Source organism: Sturnus vulgaris, chromosome 29 (genome assembly GCF_052056855.1).
Source record: "Sturnus vulgaris isolate bStuVul1 chromosome 29, bStuVul1.hap1, whole genome shotgun sequence".
Lineage (NCBI taxonomy): Eukaryota > Metazoa > Chordata > Aves > Passeriformes > Sturnidae > Sturnus > Sturnus vulgaris.
Genome location: NC_142271.1, coordinates 4,440,155 through 4,455,178, shown reverse-complemented (window position 1 = coordinate 4,455,178; position 15,024 = coordinate 4,440,155). Strand labels below are relative to the sequence as shown.

Genomic DNA, 15,024 nt, shown 5'->3' with positions numbered 1-15,024 from the left:
CACTGACGCCCCTGTCCCTCTCCTGTCCCGTGTCCCTGATTTCGGGCTGGGGGTCCCCTCTCTCCACAGTACGATTACCTGGGTGACAGGCGGCCTGTCCCAGCCGGGGTGTACCCGTACCACTTCCCAGCATCCCCCACCATCCACGACAAGATGGTACGTACCCGCTGTCCCCTGGGGTGACCCCGTGACAGGGGGGGCACAGACCGCACCCCGGGGACATGGGGCGGTTTGGGGGGGGCCTCACTCCCCCTGGGCCTTTCATTGGTGTCTCCGGTCCCTCCCGGCCGTTCCCAAAGGAAATCCATGTGGGAAGGCCCCTCTGCAGCAATGGGACACCCTCGGACCCCCAGGGTGGTCCCCAAACCTCTCCCGCTCTGCTTCCTCACATCTGGCCACAGCTGCTTTGTTTCTCCTGCCTCGTGTCCCCTCCCGGAGCTGGGGGGTGACACCAGGAGGTCCCTGCAGATCCCAAAACCCCGGCACGGGACCGCCAGAGGAGGGAGAAGTTTGAATTTCACCACAGCCCACCCATGCCGCCCATCCATCCCCCGCAGCCGGAGGCAGGGTCTCCCCAGAAAAAAAATTAAAAAAAAAAAAAAAAAAAAAAAAAAAAAAAAAGAGCTAAGAAAAAATAAGAAAAATAAGAAAACTGAGAAAAATAAGAAAGCAGCTGTCCAGGGCCCACAGGGCACATTCCCAGCATCATTCCCAGCCTGGGAATTCCATAGGCTCCCCCCTAACCGCTTTGCTTCTTCTTTTATGTGTTTTTGCTGCTCGTTTCTTGCCTGCTGGCTCCTGGTAGGATGAACTTTTAGACCTTCAGTTGCAAAGAAACCTAGAGTATTTGGACCAGCAGGTAGGCGGAGCTGGCTGCCAGCCTCACCTCACCGGCTGCTTCTTGTCCCCACCATGTCCCTGTCCCCTGCTGCCATCCATCCTCACCCCTCCCGGCATCCCAGCAGCATCCCAGTAGCACCAGTTTGTCTTTTTTTTTTGGTTTTGCTTCTTCCATCCTCTGCATCCTTAGCGCCGCTCATCGCTGGGCAGAAAAATCCCCACCCCAAAGCTCTGATTTTTTTTGGGGGGGGGGGAGTTTTGGGGGTTTTGGGGCAGATTCCAACATTTCTGGGTGCTCTGGGTGTTGTCCTGGAGCTCAGGGGTCTGGAACACCTGAATGGTGTCCTCAGGTGTGCCCAGGGTGTGTCCCCCGTGCCGGGGGTGGCAGGTGACAGTGGGGACCGTGGTCCTGGTGATGTGGTGGCACCTCGGGGGTGAAAGGTGGTGCCCAAAACTCAGCAGTGCTCAGGTGGATTTGGAGAGAAATCCTGATTTTCAATGGGATTTTTGGAGGAAAACCTTGATTTTGCCAGTGATTTTTAGAGGAAAAACCTGATTTTGCTGGAGGTTTTTGGAAGAAAACCTTGATTTTGGCAGGAGTTTTGGAGGAAAATCCTGATTTTACCAGCAATTTTTTTGGAGGAAAACCTTGGAGGAAAACTCTGATTTTGCCAGTGATTTTTAGAGGAAGAGACTGATTTTGCTGGAGGTTTTTGGAGGGAAATCCCTGATTTCGCCAGTGGTTTTCAGAGGAAATCCTAATTTTAACAGGGTTTTTAGAGGAAAACCCTGATTTTGCCAGAGGGTTTTGGAGGAAAACGCTATGCCAGGGTTTTCTTGAGGAAAACCTTGGAAGAAAATCCTGATCTTGTGTGATGTTTTAGGAGGAAAATCCTGATTTTGCCAGTGATTTTTGGAGGAAAATCCTGATTTTGCCAGTGATTTTTGGAGGAAAATCCTGATTTTACCAGTGATTTTTGGAGGAAAATCCTGTTTTTGCCAGTGTTTTTTGGAGGAAACCTTAATTTTCACAGGGTTTTTGGGGGGAAAACCTTGGATGAAAACCCTGATTTTGCGTGACGTTTTTAGAAGAAAACCCTGATTTCACCAGCGATTTTTGGAGGAAAACTGCTCTAACTTCATCCCGGGAATTTGGGGAGGGGGATACAGGCGGGAGAGCCCCCAGGGATGTGTCCAGGCAGCAGCTGGACCCACAGCCGGGCACAGGAGCTGCAGCCCGGGGCCAGGCTGGCACGGAGGGAGCTGCTCCTGGGCACGATCCCATTTGGATGCAAATGTCCCGTGGCCAGGATGTGTGTCCGCCTTGGAGCGGGGCCAGGAGCCCTCGCTGCAATAAAAGCTCCCTGCGCTGTCTCAGAGCTCTGCAGCCTCTCTGGGACTCCTTAAAACGCTCCCTAAAAAAGGTTTTGGCATCTCCTCATTCCTCCTCCTCTTCCAGCGGCCTCTGGAGAGGCTGATTTGGAGTGATGCTGTCAAGGGCCTCTCCTCCAACATCCTCCTGCTCTGGTTTCTCTCTCCTTCCTCGCCCAAGCTCCCCCCGCTGCAGCCCCAGCAGGGTTTGGGCGCTGGTTTGGTGACAAAGTCTTGTCACCCTTTGGATTTCAGGGTTTCCCTGCTCCCAGCTCAGGGCTGGGGGGCTCTGCGAGGAGCTCTGGTGCTGGTGGCTTGAGTGGCTTTGTCACCTGGCACCGAGGTGGCACAGCTGGTTGGGGACAGTCCTGTCCCCGTGGAGTGGCACAAACCTGTCCAAACCGTGTCTGGCAGCAGGGATGTGCCACTCCCGGTGCCACCTGGAAAAGGGGACTCTGCTGTCCCCAATCCCACCTTTCAGCCACTTCCCCAGCACCCAGCATTCATTTTCAGGGCCCAGCTGAGCACGGAGCCGTGGGGCAGTGCCAGGGCCTGTCCGTGTGTCCGTCTGTGTGCCAGGCCACGCTGCTGCCGTCCCTGCCCGAGCTCGTGTCTGTCTGTGCCGTCTGCTCCGAGCTGGCTCTGTTTTATCCGTATTTTTCCAAAAAAAAAAAAAAAAAAAAAAACAAACCGCACTAAACGGAGCAACAGCAGCACTGGGGCCACATCTGGAGCCGCTGGGCCACCTCGGGAGGTGGCATTTTGCATCCTGAGGGCTCCTGGCCCGGTCACCGCCGGCACAGACGCGTGTCCCCGCTGACCTGTGCCCTTTCCTTCCCTGTGTGCCGCAGATGAGCGAGAGCGAGACCCTCATCACTATGGTGAACAGGATGGTGGAGACCTCCCCACCTAGGGCCCAGCTCTACATGCAAGTAAGGCTCTGGCCACCGGATGGCCCCGCATGGCTCGTGCCTGGCGGCCGTGCCGGCCACTCCCCGCGCCACCCGGGGTCACCTGCTGTCACCCCGGGGTCACCTCCTGCCATCGCCACTCGCTCAGCAGCCGCGGCATCCGGCACATCCCGCTCTGGGGGGACGCGCTGCTCCATCCCAGGCTTTGCTGATCCATCCATGAGCCATTCCAAGCCGGCAAATCCTCGTGCTGGCAGCGCGAGGTGGGGACGGAACTGTCCCGGGGATTCTTGGGGACGGAACTGTCCTGGGGGATTCTTGGGGACGGAACTGTCCCGGGGATTCTTGGGGACGGAGCTGTCCCGGGATTCTTGGGGACGGAACTGTCCCGGGATTCTTGGGGACGGAACTGTCCTGGGGGATTCTTGGGGACGGAGCTGTCCCGGGATTCTTGGGGACGGAACTGTCCTGGGGGATTCTTGGGGACGGAATTGTCCCGGGATTCTCGGACCGAGCTGCCTCCGGTGACTCTTGGTGACCAAGGTGCCCCTGGAAATTTTTGGGGGACAAGCTGCCCGTGGGGATTCTTGCGGACAGAGATGTCCCAGGTCTCTCGGATCGAGCTGCCCCGGGGATTTTTGGGGACAGAGCTGTCCCGGAACCCTTTGGGGACGGAGCTGCCCCAGGGGTCTTTTGGGGACAGAGCTGTCCCAGGCACTTTTGGGGACAGAGCTGTCCCAGGCACTCTTGGACACGCGGGACTTGACCCGTCCTTGTTTTTCAAGGAGAAGGAATAGGGTGACAGGAACGCAGCTCTTAAAGCAAAGGAATAATTCCTGAAACAGGGACAGGGAACGGCTTTTCCACCCCGGAGGCTCCTTCTGTCCCCAGCACTGGGACATCCCTGCGATGTCACATGGCAATGCCACCCAGCCCGGGTTGTGCTGCCCTGGGGACTTCCTGGATGGAATTTTCCAACCAAAAAGGATTTTCCTGTTTCCATCTGCTGCCAGCAGGGATGTGCTGGAGGGTGAGCCGGGAGCTCCCGGGATGCTCCTCTGGCTGGCCGGGCTCCCTGCCCGCCTCATCCCGACCCACCCGGCTCTGCCTCCAACCCCGCGGGCATTTCCCAGATCCGGATCCATTTGCGTCATCCCGGAGTTTTAAATGGCTCCAAAGCAACCCTCTCTGCTTTCTAGCAATAATGATCCCCTCCTTCCTATCTCGCGCCTTTCATCTCCAGCTCTGGGAGGCAGTTAATTGCTGCAGGTCCCATTAGTAATTGAGATTTCCAGGAAAGGAAAATGACTCACGGAGAAGCCGGGCGGGGGTAAACAGGCCCTGCTGCCGCAGCAGCAGCTGCTGATTTAGAGGTGCTCCCACTCCGCCGAGGTGGAATTACAGCTCAATCGCGGGGCCTTTTGTTTTCCCTGCCGCTGGAATGATTCACGATGGATCGTTCCCGCTGGGAATGGCCAGGGAGAGGCTGATTTCATCCCAGTGGCTCCTGAGTGATGAGGAGCACCCGAAGCTCGGCTCTGGTTTCCTTTTCCCGGCTCGCAGGGATGGCAGAGAGGGGCTGGGAGCTGCCTCCCCTTCCCTGCTCGTCCCGGGGGGATTCCGGGCTCACCCCTCGCTCTCCTTGCAGGTGACGCCGTTCCCGGAGCCCTACAGGGACACCCTGCACCCCCCCTACAAGATCAGCGAGCAGGACACCGACGTAAGAGCCGCTCCTGTCCCCTCTCGGTGTCCCCTGTCCCCGCAGGCAGAGCTGTGCCCGTGGCTTTGTGCTCCTCAGGGATAAATCCAGCCCTGAGTTTAGGTCCCGGTTTGTCCCGTGTCACCCCCTGCAATGACAGCAGGAGGTTGGAAACCCCCTCCTCCCCCCAGATCAATCCCATCAATCCCATCAATCCCATCAATCCCACCAGTCCTGGCTGCATCCCGCTGGGATTCCCGTCCTGCTCATCCTCTTCCCCCGTTTCTCTTCCCGCCGGGCACAGAAGCTGCTGGGGAAGCTCTGCGAGCAGAACAAGGTGCTGCGGGAGCAGGAGAGGCTGGTGCAGCAGCTGCGGGCTGAGAAGGTGCGTGGTGGCACCTGAGAAGGTGGTGGCACCTCAGGTGGCCGCTCGGGGACGTGGTGGTGGCACCTGTGTGGTGAGGAAGTGACGTCACCACGGGAGGGTTTGGGTTCAAGCTGGACATCCAGGTGTGTGTGTGTCACCTGTCACCTTTAACCTGGGCACCCAGGTGTGTGTGTCCCCTGCCATCCCTGGTTGAAGGGACGTTTAAAAATCTCATTCCACCTCTGAGCCGCTATCCCAGGTTCTCCACCCTGGCCTTGGACACTCCCAGGGATGTAGCAGCCACAGCTTGGGGACATTTCTGAGCTGGGGGCGAGGCCACGGCGCTCCCGGTGCGTTATTGAGCAGCCAGGACCTCGCAGCTCCGTCTGTTCCCGCAGGAGAGCCTGGAGAGTGCCCTGATGGGGACGCACCAGGAGCTGGAGATGTTCGGGAGCCAGCCCGCCTACCCTGAGAAGCTGCTGCACAAGAAGGAATCGCTCCAGAACCAGCTCATCAACATCCGGGTGGAGCTGTCCCAGGCCAGCACGGTAACGGGGGGGATTCGGGTCCCTTTTGTCCCTTCCCGGATGGAAAACGAGCCGGGAGTTCTGGCTGGGGACCAAAATCCCTCCCATGGCACAAAGCAAATCAGGCACCCCCAGGTGCCACCTCAGCACCTCAGGGCTTGTCCCCACTGCTGCCACCCCCTCCCCAGCTCGGGGGGCTGTGCTGGGTGGCAAAGACCCCCCTGATCCCCCCCCCTCACTGTCCCCTCAGGCCCTGGCAAACAGCACGGCCGAGTACGAGAGCCTGGAGAGCGAGGTGTCCACCCTGCACGATGACCTCTGGGAGCAGCTGAACCTGGACATCCAGGTGAGAATGTCCCCTGTCACCTTTAATCTGGACATCCAGGTGAGAGGGTCCCCTGTCACCCCTGAACCTGGACACCCAGGTCCCCTGCCACCCTTAACCTGGACATCCCCTGCCATCCCTGATGTCCCCATGGAGATGAAATCCCCCTCTGCCCCTTCTGGTTCTCCATGCCCAGCCCTCATGTCCAGCTTTGGCCACTTGGGTGCCATCGAGGGGGGCAGCCCAGAGTCCCCCCCAGCTGTCCCCAGCCCAGGTGGGGTCCTGGGGAGCAGATCCAGAGATAACAATCCTGGTGGTGATGGCTCAGCCTCCAAAAGTTCCTATGGCTCAGTTTGGGGCTGGGCTCCAGCCTGGTTTGGGGCTGGCACTGACGTCCCCAGGCTCAGTTTGGGGTCACCTAGGGCTGGCACCGATGTCCCCGGGCTCAGTTTGGGGGCACCCAGGGCTGGCACTGACGTCCCCAGGCTCAGTTTGGGGACACCCAGGGCTGGCACTGACGTCCCCAGGCTCAGTTTGGGGACACCCAGGGCTGGCACCGATGTCCCCGGGCTCAGTTTGGGGGCACCCAAGGCTGGCACCGATGTCCCCGAGCCCCCTCCGAGCGCTGCCTTTCCCCCATTCCAGAACGAGATGCTCAACAGGCAGATCCAGAAGGAGATCTGGAGGATCCAGGACGTGATGGAGGGGCTGAGGAAGAACAACCCCTCCCGTGGCACCGACACCGCCAAGCACAGAGGTGAGGGGGGGTTGTCCCTGCCTGGGGTGTCCCCGATGGGCTCCTGCTCAGGGAGATGAAGACCCTCGTTAAAATCTTATCATTATGTTATAATTATATTATAATTATGTTATAATTACCTCATTCCTGCTCTTCTCCACAGTGGCCCTGGGCCCCTCGGGCACGTACAGCTCCAACAGCCCCGCCAGCCCCCTGAGCTCTGCCAGCCTCACCAGCCCCCTGAGCCCCTTCTCCCTCATCTCCGGCTCCCAGGGATCGCCCACCAAGCCCGGCCCCGGCGAGGTCAGTGACCCTGCCTGTCCCCTCTTTGTCACCAGCAGGGGCTGGGGGGCTGCTGGGCACCCATGGAGCTGCCTGGTGTCACCTGGTGACTTTGGGGTCCGTGGTCCTTGCAGGGCTGTGGCTCTGGAGGGACGGGAGTTGCTCAGCGCCAGCTTTTGGCTCCTGGTGTCCTAACCCAGGGCTGCTGTCACCTTCATGCACAGGAATTTGGAATTTGGGGACTCCCCAGCCCCGCCTGGCTGGACAGAGGCGACGCCAGTCCCCCAAGGGCTATCAAGCCCTGCCTGGCGCTGGGGACACCGAGAGGGACACCCCGGAGTCACTCCCTGCTCCATCCCTTTCTCCAGGCTGCTCCTGCCGTGTTTCTTTTTCTCGGTCTCTTTTCTAACTCTCTGTTCCTTCTCTGCTCTCACGCCTCCCGCTCCTGCCCGCCCCAGGAACCGGGCCCGCCTCGACCTCCCCTCCCCAAGTCCTACGTTCCCCTGGAGTCTCCTCCGGCCGTTCCTCCGCTCCCCAGCGAGAGCCGCCTCTGGCCCTACCCCGCCTCCCCTTCCTGGCACCAAGGCGGTGGAGAGGCCAAGCGGGGACAGGTACCGAACCCTGCGGGGCACCGCCGCCCTCCTCCTCCTCCTCTTCCTCCTCCTCGTGGCAAGGAAGGCGCTGGGATGAGGCAGGAGCTGGAGCTGCCCGCCCCAAATCCACAGCGACATCGTGGAGGTGGCACCTGTCACACCCCTGGTGTCCCCAGGAGGTCGCCACGCCCTGTGAGCGCTCAGGACAGGGATTGTCCCCTCCTCCTCCTCCTCTTCTTCCTCCTCCTTCTCCTGGGGAGGTTGTCCCTGGTTGTCCCCTCTGCTTGGCTCTGCCCTCGCCTCTGTCACTCACTGTCCTTCCGTGTCACCGCTCCCGGCGTGGCGCTGGCAGGCTCCGAGCCCGCAGCTCCAGGGAAAACCTGGATTTGGGGAATTCCTGGTGACACCTCGGCCGTGTGTGGGGACACAGGTGACACGAGTGGCCTCACAGCCAGGGCTCGGGATGTGTGGCCGTGGCTGTGCCGAGCTGGGAAGGGGCACGGTGCCAGCGCAGGTGGCACTTCCAGCTGCCGTGGGTGGCACAGGGGCGGCTGTGTGTGACACAGGGGTGTCAGGGTGCATTTAGGGGGACACACTGGGCTGCTGGGGCTGTTGTCACACCCCTCTGTCACCCCAGCAGTTTCTGGGCTGTTCCCATGGGATACAAGAGGGGAAGGACCCCAAAAATGTCCCTTTGCTCTCATGGCCCTGTGTCACCCCATGAGGTCATCGGTGCCAGCCTCAAACCAGGCTGGAGCCCAGCACAGAGCCAGGATGTCCCTGTCCCCGTCCCCCAGCTCCTGGGGGCTGTGGAGGGGTTGTCACCTGTAGGAACCTTCGCCCCTTCCTGTGGGGACAGCGATGGCTGCCCAGCCATGACAGGAGGGGACAGAGCAGGGACAAGAGCAGAGCTCCATCAGTCCCTCTCCCCACAGTTTTGGGGTGCCCTGGCCCCACCTGGCCGCTGATCTGTCTGTCACCCCAAGAGCAGTGGGTGTCCCCTGTCCATGTGTCCCTGATCTGTCACCCCAAGAGCAGCGAGTGTCCTCAGGCAGAGCGTGGCCCCCAGGCAGGACTGGGGTTCACTGGGGACATTTTTCCCCCTCCACAGCCCAAGCCAGGCTTCGAGCAGAGCAAGAAGGAGCCGCCCCGGCCCAGCCCCCCCGGCCCCGCGCCCGAGGGGCTCCAGCAGAGCCGGCCGGAGCAGGACGGGGACAAACAAGCGGCTCTCAACAAGGGTACGGCACTGGGGACACCCGGCAGGACCCGGGGGTGGCACTGGGGACACTCGGCAGGACCCGGGGGTGGCACTGGGGACACCCGGCAGGACAGAGGGGTGGCACTGGGGACACCCAGCAGGACACAGGGGTGGACTGGGGACACCCGGCAAGATCCGGGGGTGGCACTGGGGACACCCGGCAGGACACAGGGGTGGCACTGGAGACACTCGGGAGGAGCCGGGGGTGGCACTGGGGACACCCGGCAGGACACAGGGGTGGCACTGGCACCCTGCCCCGGCTCACCCTGGCATTGTGGTGTCCCCACAGTGGGAATCGTGCCCCCCAGGACCAAATCTCCGGCTGAGGACGAGGCGGTGCCCAGGAGGAACGGCCTGGCCAACGGGCTCAGCTCCCGGGTAGGGCTGGGGGCTTGGCTGGGGGGGCTGGGTGAGCCAAGGGGGGGCTCAGCTGCAGCCTGGGGACAGGAGCACGTGGCTGTGTGGCTCTGTGTGTCACCACCCACCTCCTGGAGACCCCCAGGGTGACTTCAGCACCTTCCGTGCTCCTGGGAGTGACATCCCGGGAGTGGCATCCCGGGAGTGGCATCCCGGGAGTGACATCCCAGCGGCTCACAGCAGAGGGATGTGGCACTGGGAGGATGTGGCCGGCCACCAGTGAGTGACCACGGCGCTGGACACGTCCCCCCCTCCCCCAGGAGAGACCCAAGAGCGCCGTGTTCGCCACCGAGACCAAGGTGAAGATGAGCGTGGAGGAGCAGATCGACCGCATGAAGCGACACCAGAGCGGCTCCATGAAGGAGAAGCGGCGCAGCCTGCAGCTCCCCAGCCCCCAGCAGCTGCCCGGCCCCCAGCCCGAACCCCCCGGCACCAAAACCCCCTCCTCCTACAAGGTGGTGAGTCCCTGAGCCAGGTGGGGACAGCGTGGGGTGGCACAAGGGACAGCACAGGGGATGCTTGTAGGCTGCTAAGGGGGTCCGTGGAGGTCTGATGCTCCTGGGAAGCCACCAACCTTCCCGGAAAGAGGGTCCTGCAAGGGACAGCCTTCTGAGGGGGGGGTCTACAGCCTTCTGGGGGGGTCTCTGGCAGTCTTTGGCCACCAGATAAGCCTCAGCAAGCAGCGGCCTGTGGCCACAAGTGATCAGCTCTGATCAGTGATTTCAGCTCTCAGTGATTTCAGTTCTGCTTGCGGGGCCATCCCAGGCCAGCTCGGGGACAGAGAGACAGGAGCTTCATGTGGCAATTCCGCAGAGATTCCTTTATTATCCAGCAGCTCTGGGAAGGGATGACTGCTCCCCTGAGAACTGGGGGAAAAACTGGGGTTTTTATGGAGGAAAGCAAGGGTGGTGGCAAGGGGGAGAGAGCAATGCGTTACCACGGGTATTAGGGCATGGTGGGATCACTGAAACCTTTGGGGATGGCTCACCGTGATAAGGGAAGATGTGCCAGCCTAAAGAACATCTTTCCAGGAGGGTTGAGATAAAATAATCACAGCCAGTTTAAGGGACAACCCATTCAAGGGACACCCCATTCAAAGGACACCCCATTGAAGGGACACTCCATTCAAAGGACACCTCATTTAAAGGACACCCCATTCAAGGGACATCCCTCCAGGGCAGGGCTGTGGGCAGAGCCCACAGGCTGAGCAGGGCGTGGTCCCTCGCAGGTGCGGCGGCACCGCAGCATCCACGAGGTGGATATCTCGGACCTGGAGGCTGCGCTGCGCTCCGACGAGCCCGGCAAGGTGTACGAGACCCCGCAGGAGGAGATCGCCCGGCTGCGCAAGATGGAGCTGGAGCCGCAGCACTACGACGTGGACATCAACAAGGAGGTGAGCACAGGGTGTCCCCAAATGTCCCCAGGGGAGTCACACCTCACCTGGGATGTGAACATCAACAAGGGGGTGAGCACAGGGTGTCCCTGAGTGTCCCCAGGAGGGGGGGACTTCACCTGGCAGCATCCTGGAGCTGTGTCCAGTGTGGGCTGGAGGGGCCAGGTCCCCAGTGTCCAGCACAGGGACACTGTGTGGCTCCACGTGTCACCATCCACCCCCTGGAGGACCTTCCTCAGCCTGTCCCTCTTTCCCCAGCTGTCCACGCCGGACAAAGTGCTGATCCCTGAGCGCTACGTGGAGCTGGAGCCCGAATCTCCCCTCAGCCCCGAGGAGATGAAGGAGAAGCAGAAGAAAGTGGAAAGGATCAAGACCCTCATTGCTAAATCCAGGTGAGGCTGCAGCGCCCACGCCGGCCATGCCAGGGGTCATCCTGAGGGGGACTGAGCACTCACCTGCAACCTGCACCCCTTCCCTGGCCACCCTGAGGGGGACTGACCACTCATGTCCATCCCTTCCGTGGCCATCCTGAGGGGAAATGACCACCCAGCCCATCCTGAGGGGAAATGACCACTCACCTCCATTGCTCCCCCACCCATACCAGGGGGAACATCCCACCCCTCCCATCCCATCCCATTCCATTCCATCCCACCCCGGGGGTCCTGGCAGGGGTGCTGACCCCAAGGTGCCATTCCCAGCCTGCAGAACGTCATCCCCCTGGGCGAGGGGGAGGTGGACACCCCCCAGGACCCTGAGGTGCAGCTGCAGGAGCAGGAGAAGAGGATCGAGATCTCGTGTGCCCTGGCAGCCGAGGCCTCGCGCCGCGGCCGGATGCTCTCGGGTGAGGATCGGGGGCTTGGATTCGGATCCTGCAGATCCCGGGGACAGCGAGGGCAGGAGGGTGAAGGCAGGGACAGATTTGGCAGCACGGCAAGGGGGCAGTGGGCAGGAGAGGGGACAGGGGGATGCCAACAGCTCCTGGGGCTGCCTGCCCTGACATCCTGGGATGGAGCAGCCATTCCAGCCGGGCACAGCTTCCAGCACCTTGTGGGGAGTGTTTGTGAGGGTGGGAGTGCCTGGCCGGGTGGCATGAGGTGGCATGAAGTGGCATGAGGTGGCACGGAGTGGCTGAGCAAGCAGGGTGGCGCCCCTTGCAGGGAGATTGCCGTGTCACCCCACGCCCAGGGAATCGCGGTGTCACCCCATGCCACAGGGGTTGTGGTGGCACGGGCTGGCACTTTGTGGCCGTGCATGGTAGTGCTGGGGGCGGGGGGTGGGATTGTGGTGGCACGCTGTGCCCAGGTGAGCACGGTGACATCCTGTACCTGGCTGGCTGCGCTGCCACACCGTGCCCGGGTGCCCGCGGTGCCACACCATGCCTTGTCCATGAGGAGCCCTGCCGGGAGCTCACGTGTGCGTGCTGTGCCCAGCTGTGCCCAGCTGTGCCTCTGTCCTTCCTGCCAGCTGTGCCTCTGTCCTGCCCCCCGCTGTTGCCGCTTGCCCTGCCAGCTGTGGCTGTTTGTCCTGCTTTTGGCTGACAGGAAAGGCTGCTTTTGGCAGCCTGTTTGTGGCTGCTTCTCCTGCCAGCTGTGGCTCTGTCCTGCCCAGCTGTGGCTGCTTGCCCTGCCAGCTGTGACTCTCCGCCCTGCCAGCTGTGATTCTGCCCTACCCGCGCTTGCTTTCCCCCCCTTTCCTCTCTCTTTCCTCCCCGCTGTCCCCTGCCCAGCCCCGCTGTCCCCTCCCCGCTGTCCCCTCCCCTCTGGCCGCTCCTTCACGCCCCTCTCCCCGTTTCTCGTTTCCAGCTCAGTGCGCTACCCCCAGCCCTCCCACCTCCCCAGCCTCCCCGACTCCACCGACCAACCCCCTCTCGTCCGAGCCGCCCCGGGCCACCGACAGCAGCCACCTCATGCGGGTGTGAGCCTGTGACGTAAGCACCTCTTCTCTCTGACGTCACCCCCTCCATCCCTTCGCTGCCACGTCAGCCCCGGCTCCTCCATGGACCGAGCGTCGCCCCCCCCCCCCCCCCCCCCCCAAATCCAAGTCCCCAAATCCAAGGGGAAGTGCAGGGTGGAAAAGGGCGGGGGGGAGGGTCCAGCATGAAAACTGCGGGGGGGTCACAGCCTCCCCCGGCTCCTCGCAGCCAAATTTTCCATTTTCCAGGGTGGGGGGGGGTGGGCTCAGGGTGGAGCCCCCCCAGCTCAGCCCCTCTGTCCTGTGTGTCCCCCTCCCCAGCTCAAGCCCTGGCTGCTGCCGGCGCCATCAAGTTCCACGGGGCCACGTTTTAGTCCCCTCCTGAGGTGACACCGAACCTCTCGCCACCGTCCTCGGCTCTCCCGGACCCCCTTCCCTCCCTCCGGCGGCGACAGCACCGGGAGATGTGGCACCGCCCCAAGGAGACAGGGGTGGGGCTGGGGGTTGTCCCCAAGGAGCCCCCAGGGCTGTCACCGGCCACAGGGACACACCCGGACAGCTGTGACAGTGGCCAGCGGGCCAGCGGCGAGCACAGGGACCCCCAAGGTGTGTGACGGGGCTCTTGGGGTGGGGACCCGCCTGTCCCCACCACGGATGGTGCTGCCACCTTCCAGCGCTCCTGGATGCTCCTGTCGGCTCCTCGGGCACCGCTTCCCTTCCCTGAGCTCTGATCCTGATTTTGGGACCCGTCTGTGTCACTGCTGGTGGCCCGACCGGAGAAAGAAGGGGACAGGACGGATGGGGGTGGCACTGGGGGGGGACACGGAGGTGTCCCTGGGGTGCCCCAAAGGCTCTCCAGGGGGACATGGAAGTGTCCAGGGGCTCTCCAGGGGGACACGGAGATGTCCCCAGGGTGCCCCGAGGGCTCCCCAAACCCGGAGGGATGGGGATGTTGGATGGGAGCAGAGCAGGGAATTGGGGGGCCAGGGGGGATAACGGAGCTGTGGGGTCGGCAGGGACCCCTCCCCACTCTGGAGGGTGGGGACGGTGCTGAGGAGGGGTTTGGGGACAGCGGGGTCACCTGGGCCGCCCCCATCCCGCTGTCACCCTCCAAAAATCCCTTCCCGCGGCTCTCCAGCCTCTTCCAGCGGTTCGGATTTCCTGTAGCAAATTCCCCCTTGTCTTTATCACCCTGGAGGGTGGGAAAAACAAAACAAAACAAAAAAACAAACAAAAAAAAAAAAAGCAGAATCCCTGGAAGGATGTGAGGGTGGCAGCCAGGAGCTGGATCCCAAATCCCAAATAATCCCAAATCCCATCCATCCCTCCTGGCCCGACCCCAAACCCCAAACTCCCTGCATCCCAATCCCAATTTAGCAATACTTGTAGGATCCCTGGAGCCCTAAATCCCATTCCTGAGCCTCCCTCAGCCCCTTTAGCTCATAAAGCTGGCCCTTTATTTTGCTATTTACATGCCTTAATATATGTTTGATGGAAATTCTACATTTATAATATATATCTATATTTGGTTTTTCCTCTTCTTTTCCCGGGAAAAAGCTCGTGCCGAGCTCTCTCTTCTCTGCAGGATTTGTTGGCGCCAGCGCTGCCAACAAAAAAAAAAAAAAAAAAAAAATTCTTTGCCAATTTACCAGAGGGGGAAGGAAATTAAAAAAAAATAAAAGAAAAAAAAAGAAAAACACAAAAAAGAAGGAAAAAAAAAAAAGGAAAAAACCTATTTAAAAAAATATATCTATTTTTTCTGCTTTTATTAAAAAGCAAATTTATTTAAAATAAAATATACAGAGACTGTAAGTTTGAAGAGAGGATGAGTTTATTTCCCTGTGTCCCCTCTCGGGTCACTGGGACAGACCCCCCCCTACTCTGGGGACGCCTTGGGGACATCCTGGGGTGGCTGTGGGGCAGCAATTCCCATTTGTGGGATCCAGAGAGGACGAGGAGCATCCCAAAGCTCCCATCCCTCCCTTCCCAAAGCCACCTCCTGCTGTCCCCAAAGGTGCGACCCGGCCGCGATTTTATTTTATTTAAAAAAAATAAAAATAAATAATAATAATAATAATAATAACAATAAAAACCAAGGAAACCAAACCTTAATTAATTACTTAATTTTATTTTGGTTATTATTTTTCATAAACACTTCATAAAGCAGTGACTTGTTAACCCGGGAAGGATTTGCATCGGGACGAAATAAATCTATTTATGCATTTGGGGAGGGGTGGGACGGGAGGGATTTGGTTTTCTGGGATATTTTCCTAGCGGTAGAGAAATAAAAATATCTATGAAACAACGATGTTTTTCTGGTTTTTGTTTTTGTTGTTTTTTTTTTTTTCCAGGAATGAGCTTGGATATGGGATTTAATGTCGGGTTGGAGAAACA

The 15,024-nt window shown here is 60.1% G+C and overlaps 1 protein-coding gene across 10 annotated transcripts in view; it reads left to right on the top strand.

The window, feature by feature from the left end:
- The window catches only part of PLEKHA6 (pleckstrin homology domain containing A6), a 45,728-nt gene extending 30,986 nt beyond the window's left edge, over positions 1–14,742 (top strand). For 4 of the 10 annotated variants that reach the window (XM_088180428.1, XM_088180423.1, XM_088180430.1 and 1 more), the window contains 18 exons: positions 70–156; positions 806–859; positions 3,063–3,143; positions 4,771–4,842; positions 5,126–5,206; positions 5,587–5,736; positions 5,966–6,061; positions 6,686–6,797; positions 6,940–7,079; positions 7,517–7,669; positions 8,763–8,889; positions 9,199–9,287; positions 9,587–9,784; positions 10,555–10,719; positions 10,978–11,111; positions 11,418–11,560; positions 12,522–12,646; positions 12,952–14,742. In XM_088180428.1, the coding sequence (XP_088036554.1) occupies positions 70–156; positions 806–859; positions 3,063–3,143; positions 4,771–4,842; positions 5,126–5,206; positions 5,587–5,736; positions 5,966–6,061; positions 6,686–6,797; positions 6,940–7,079; positions 7,517–7,669; positions 8,763–8,889; positions 9,199–9,287; positions 9,587–9,784; positions 10,555–10,719; positions 10,978–11,111; positions 11,418–11,560; positions 12,522–12,637 (1,998 nt within the window). In that variant the 3' untranslated portion in view covers positions 12,638–12,646; positions 12,952–14,742. The remainder of the gene's footprint in view (positions 1–69; positions 157–805; positions 860–3,062; positions 3,144–4,770; positions 4,843–5,125; positions 5,207–5,586; positions 5,737–5,965; positions 6,062–6,685; positions 6,798–6,939; positions 7,080–7,516; positions 7,670–8,762; positions 8,890–9,198; positions 9,288–9,586; positions 9,785–10,554; positions 10,720–10,977; positions 11,112–11,417; positions 11,561–12,521; positions 12,647–12,951) is intronic. The other 6 variants (XM_088180431.1, XM_088180427.1, XM_088180422.1 and 3 more) reach the window with 5 other exon arrangements.
- The last annotated feature ends 282 nt before the right edge of the window (positions 14,743–15,024 follow it).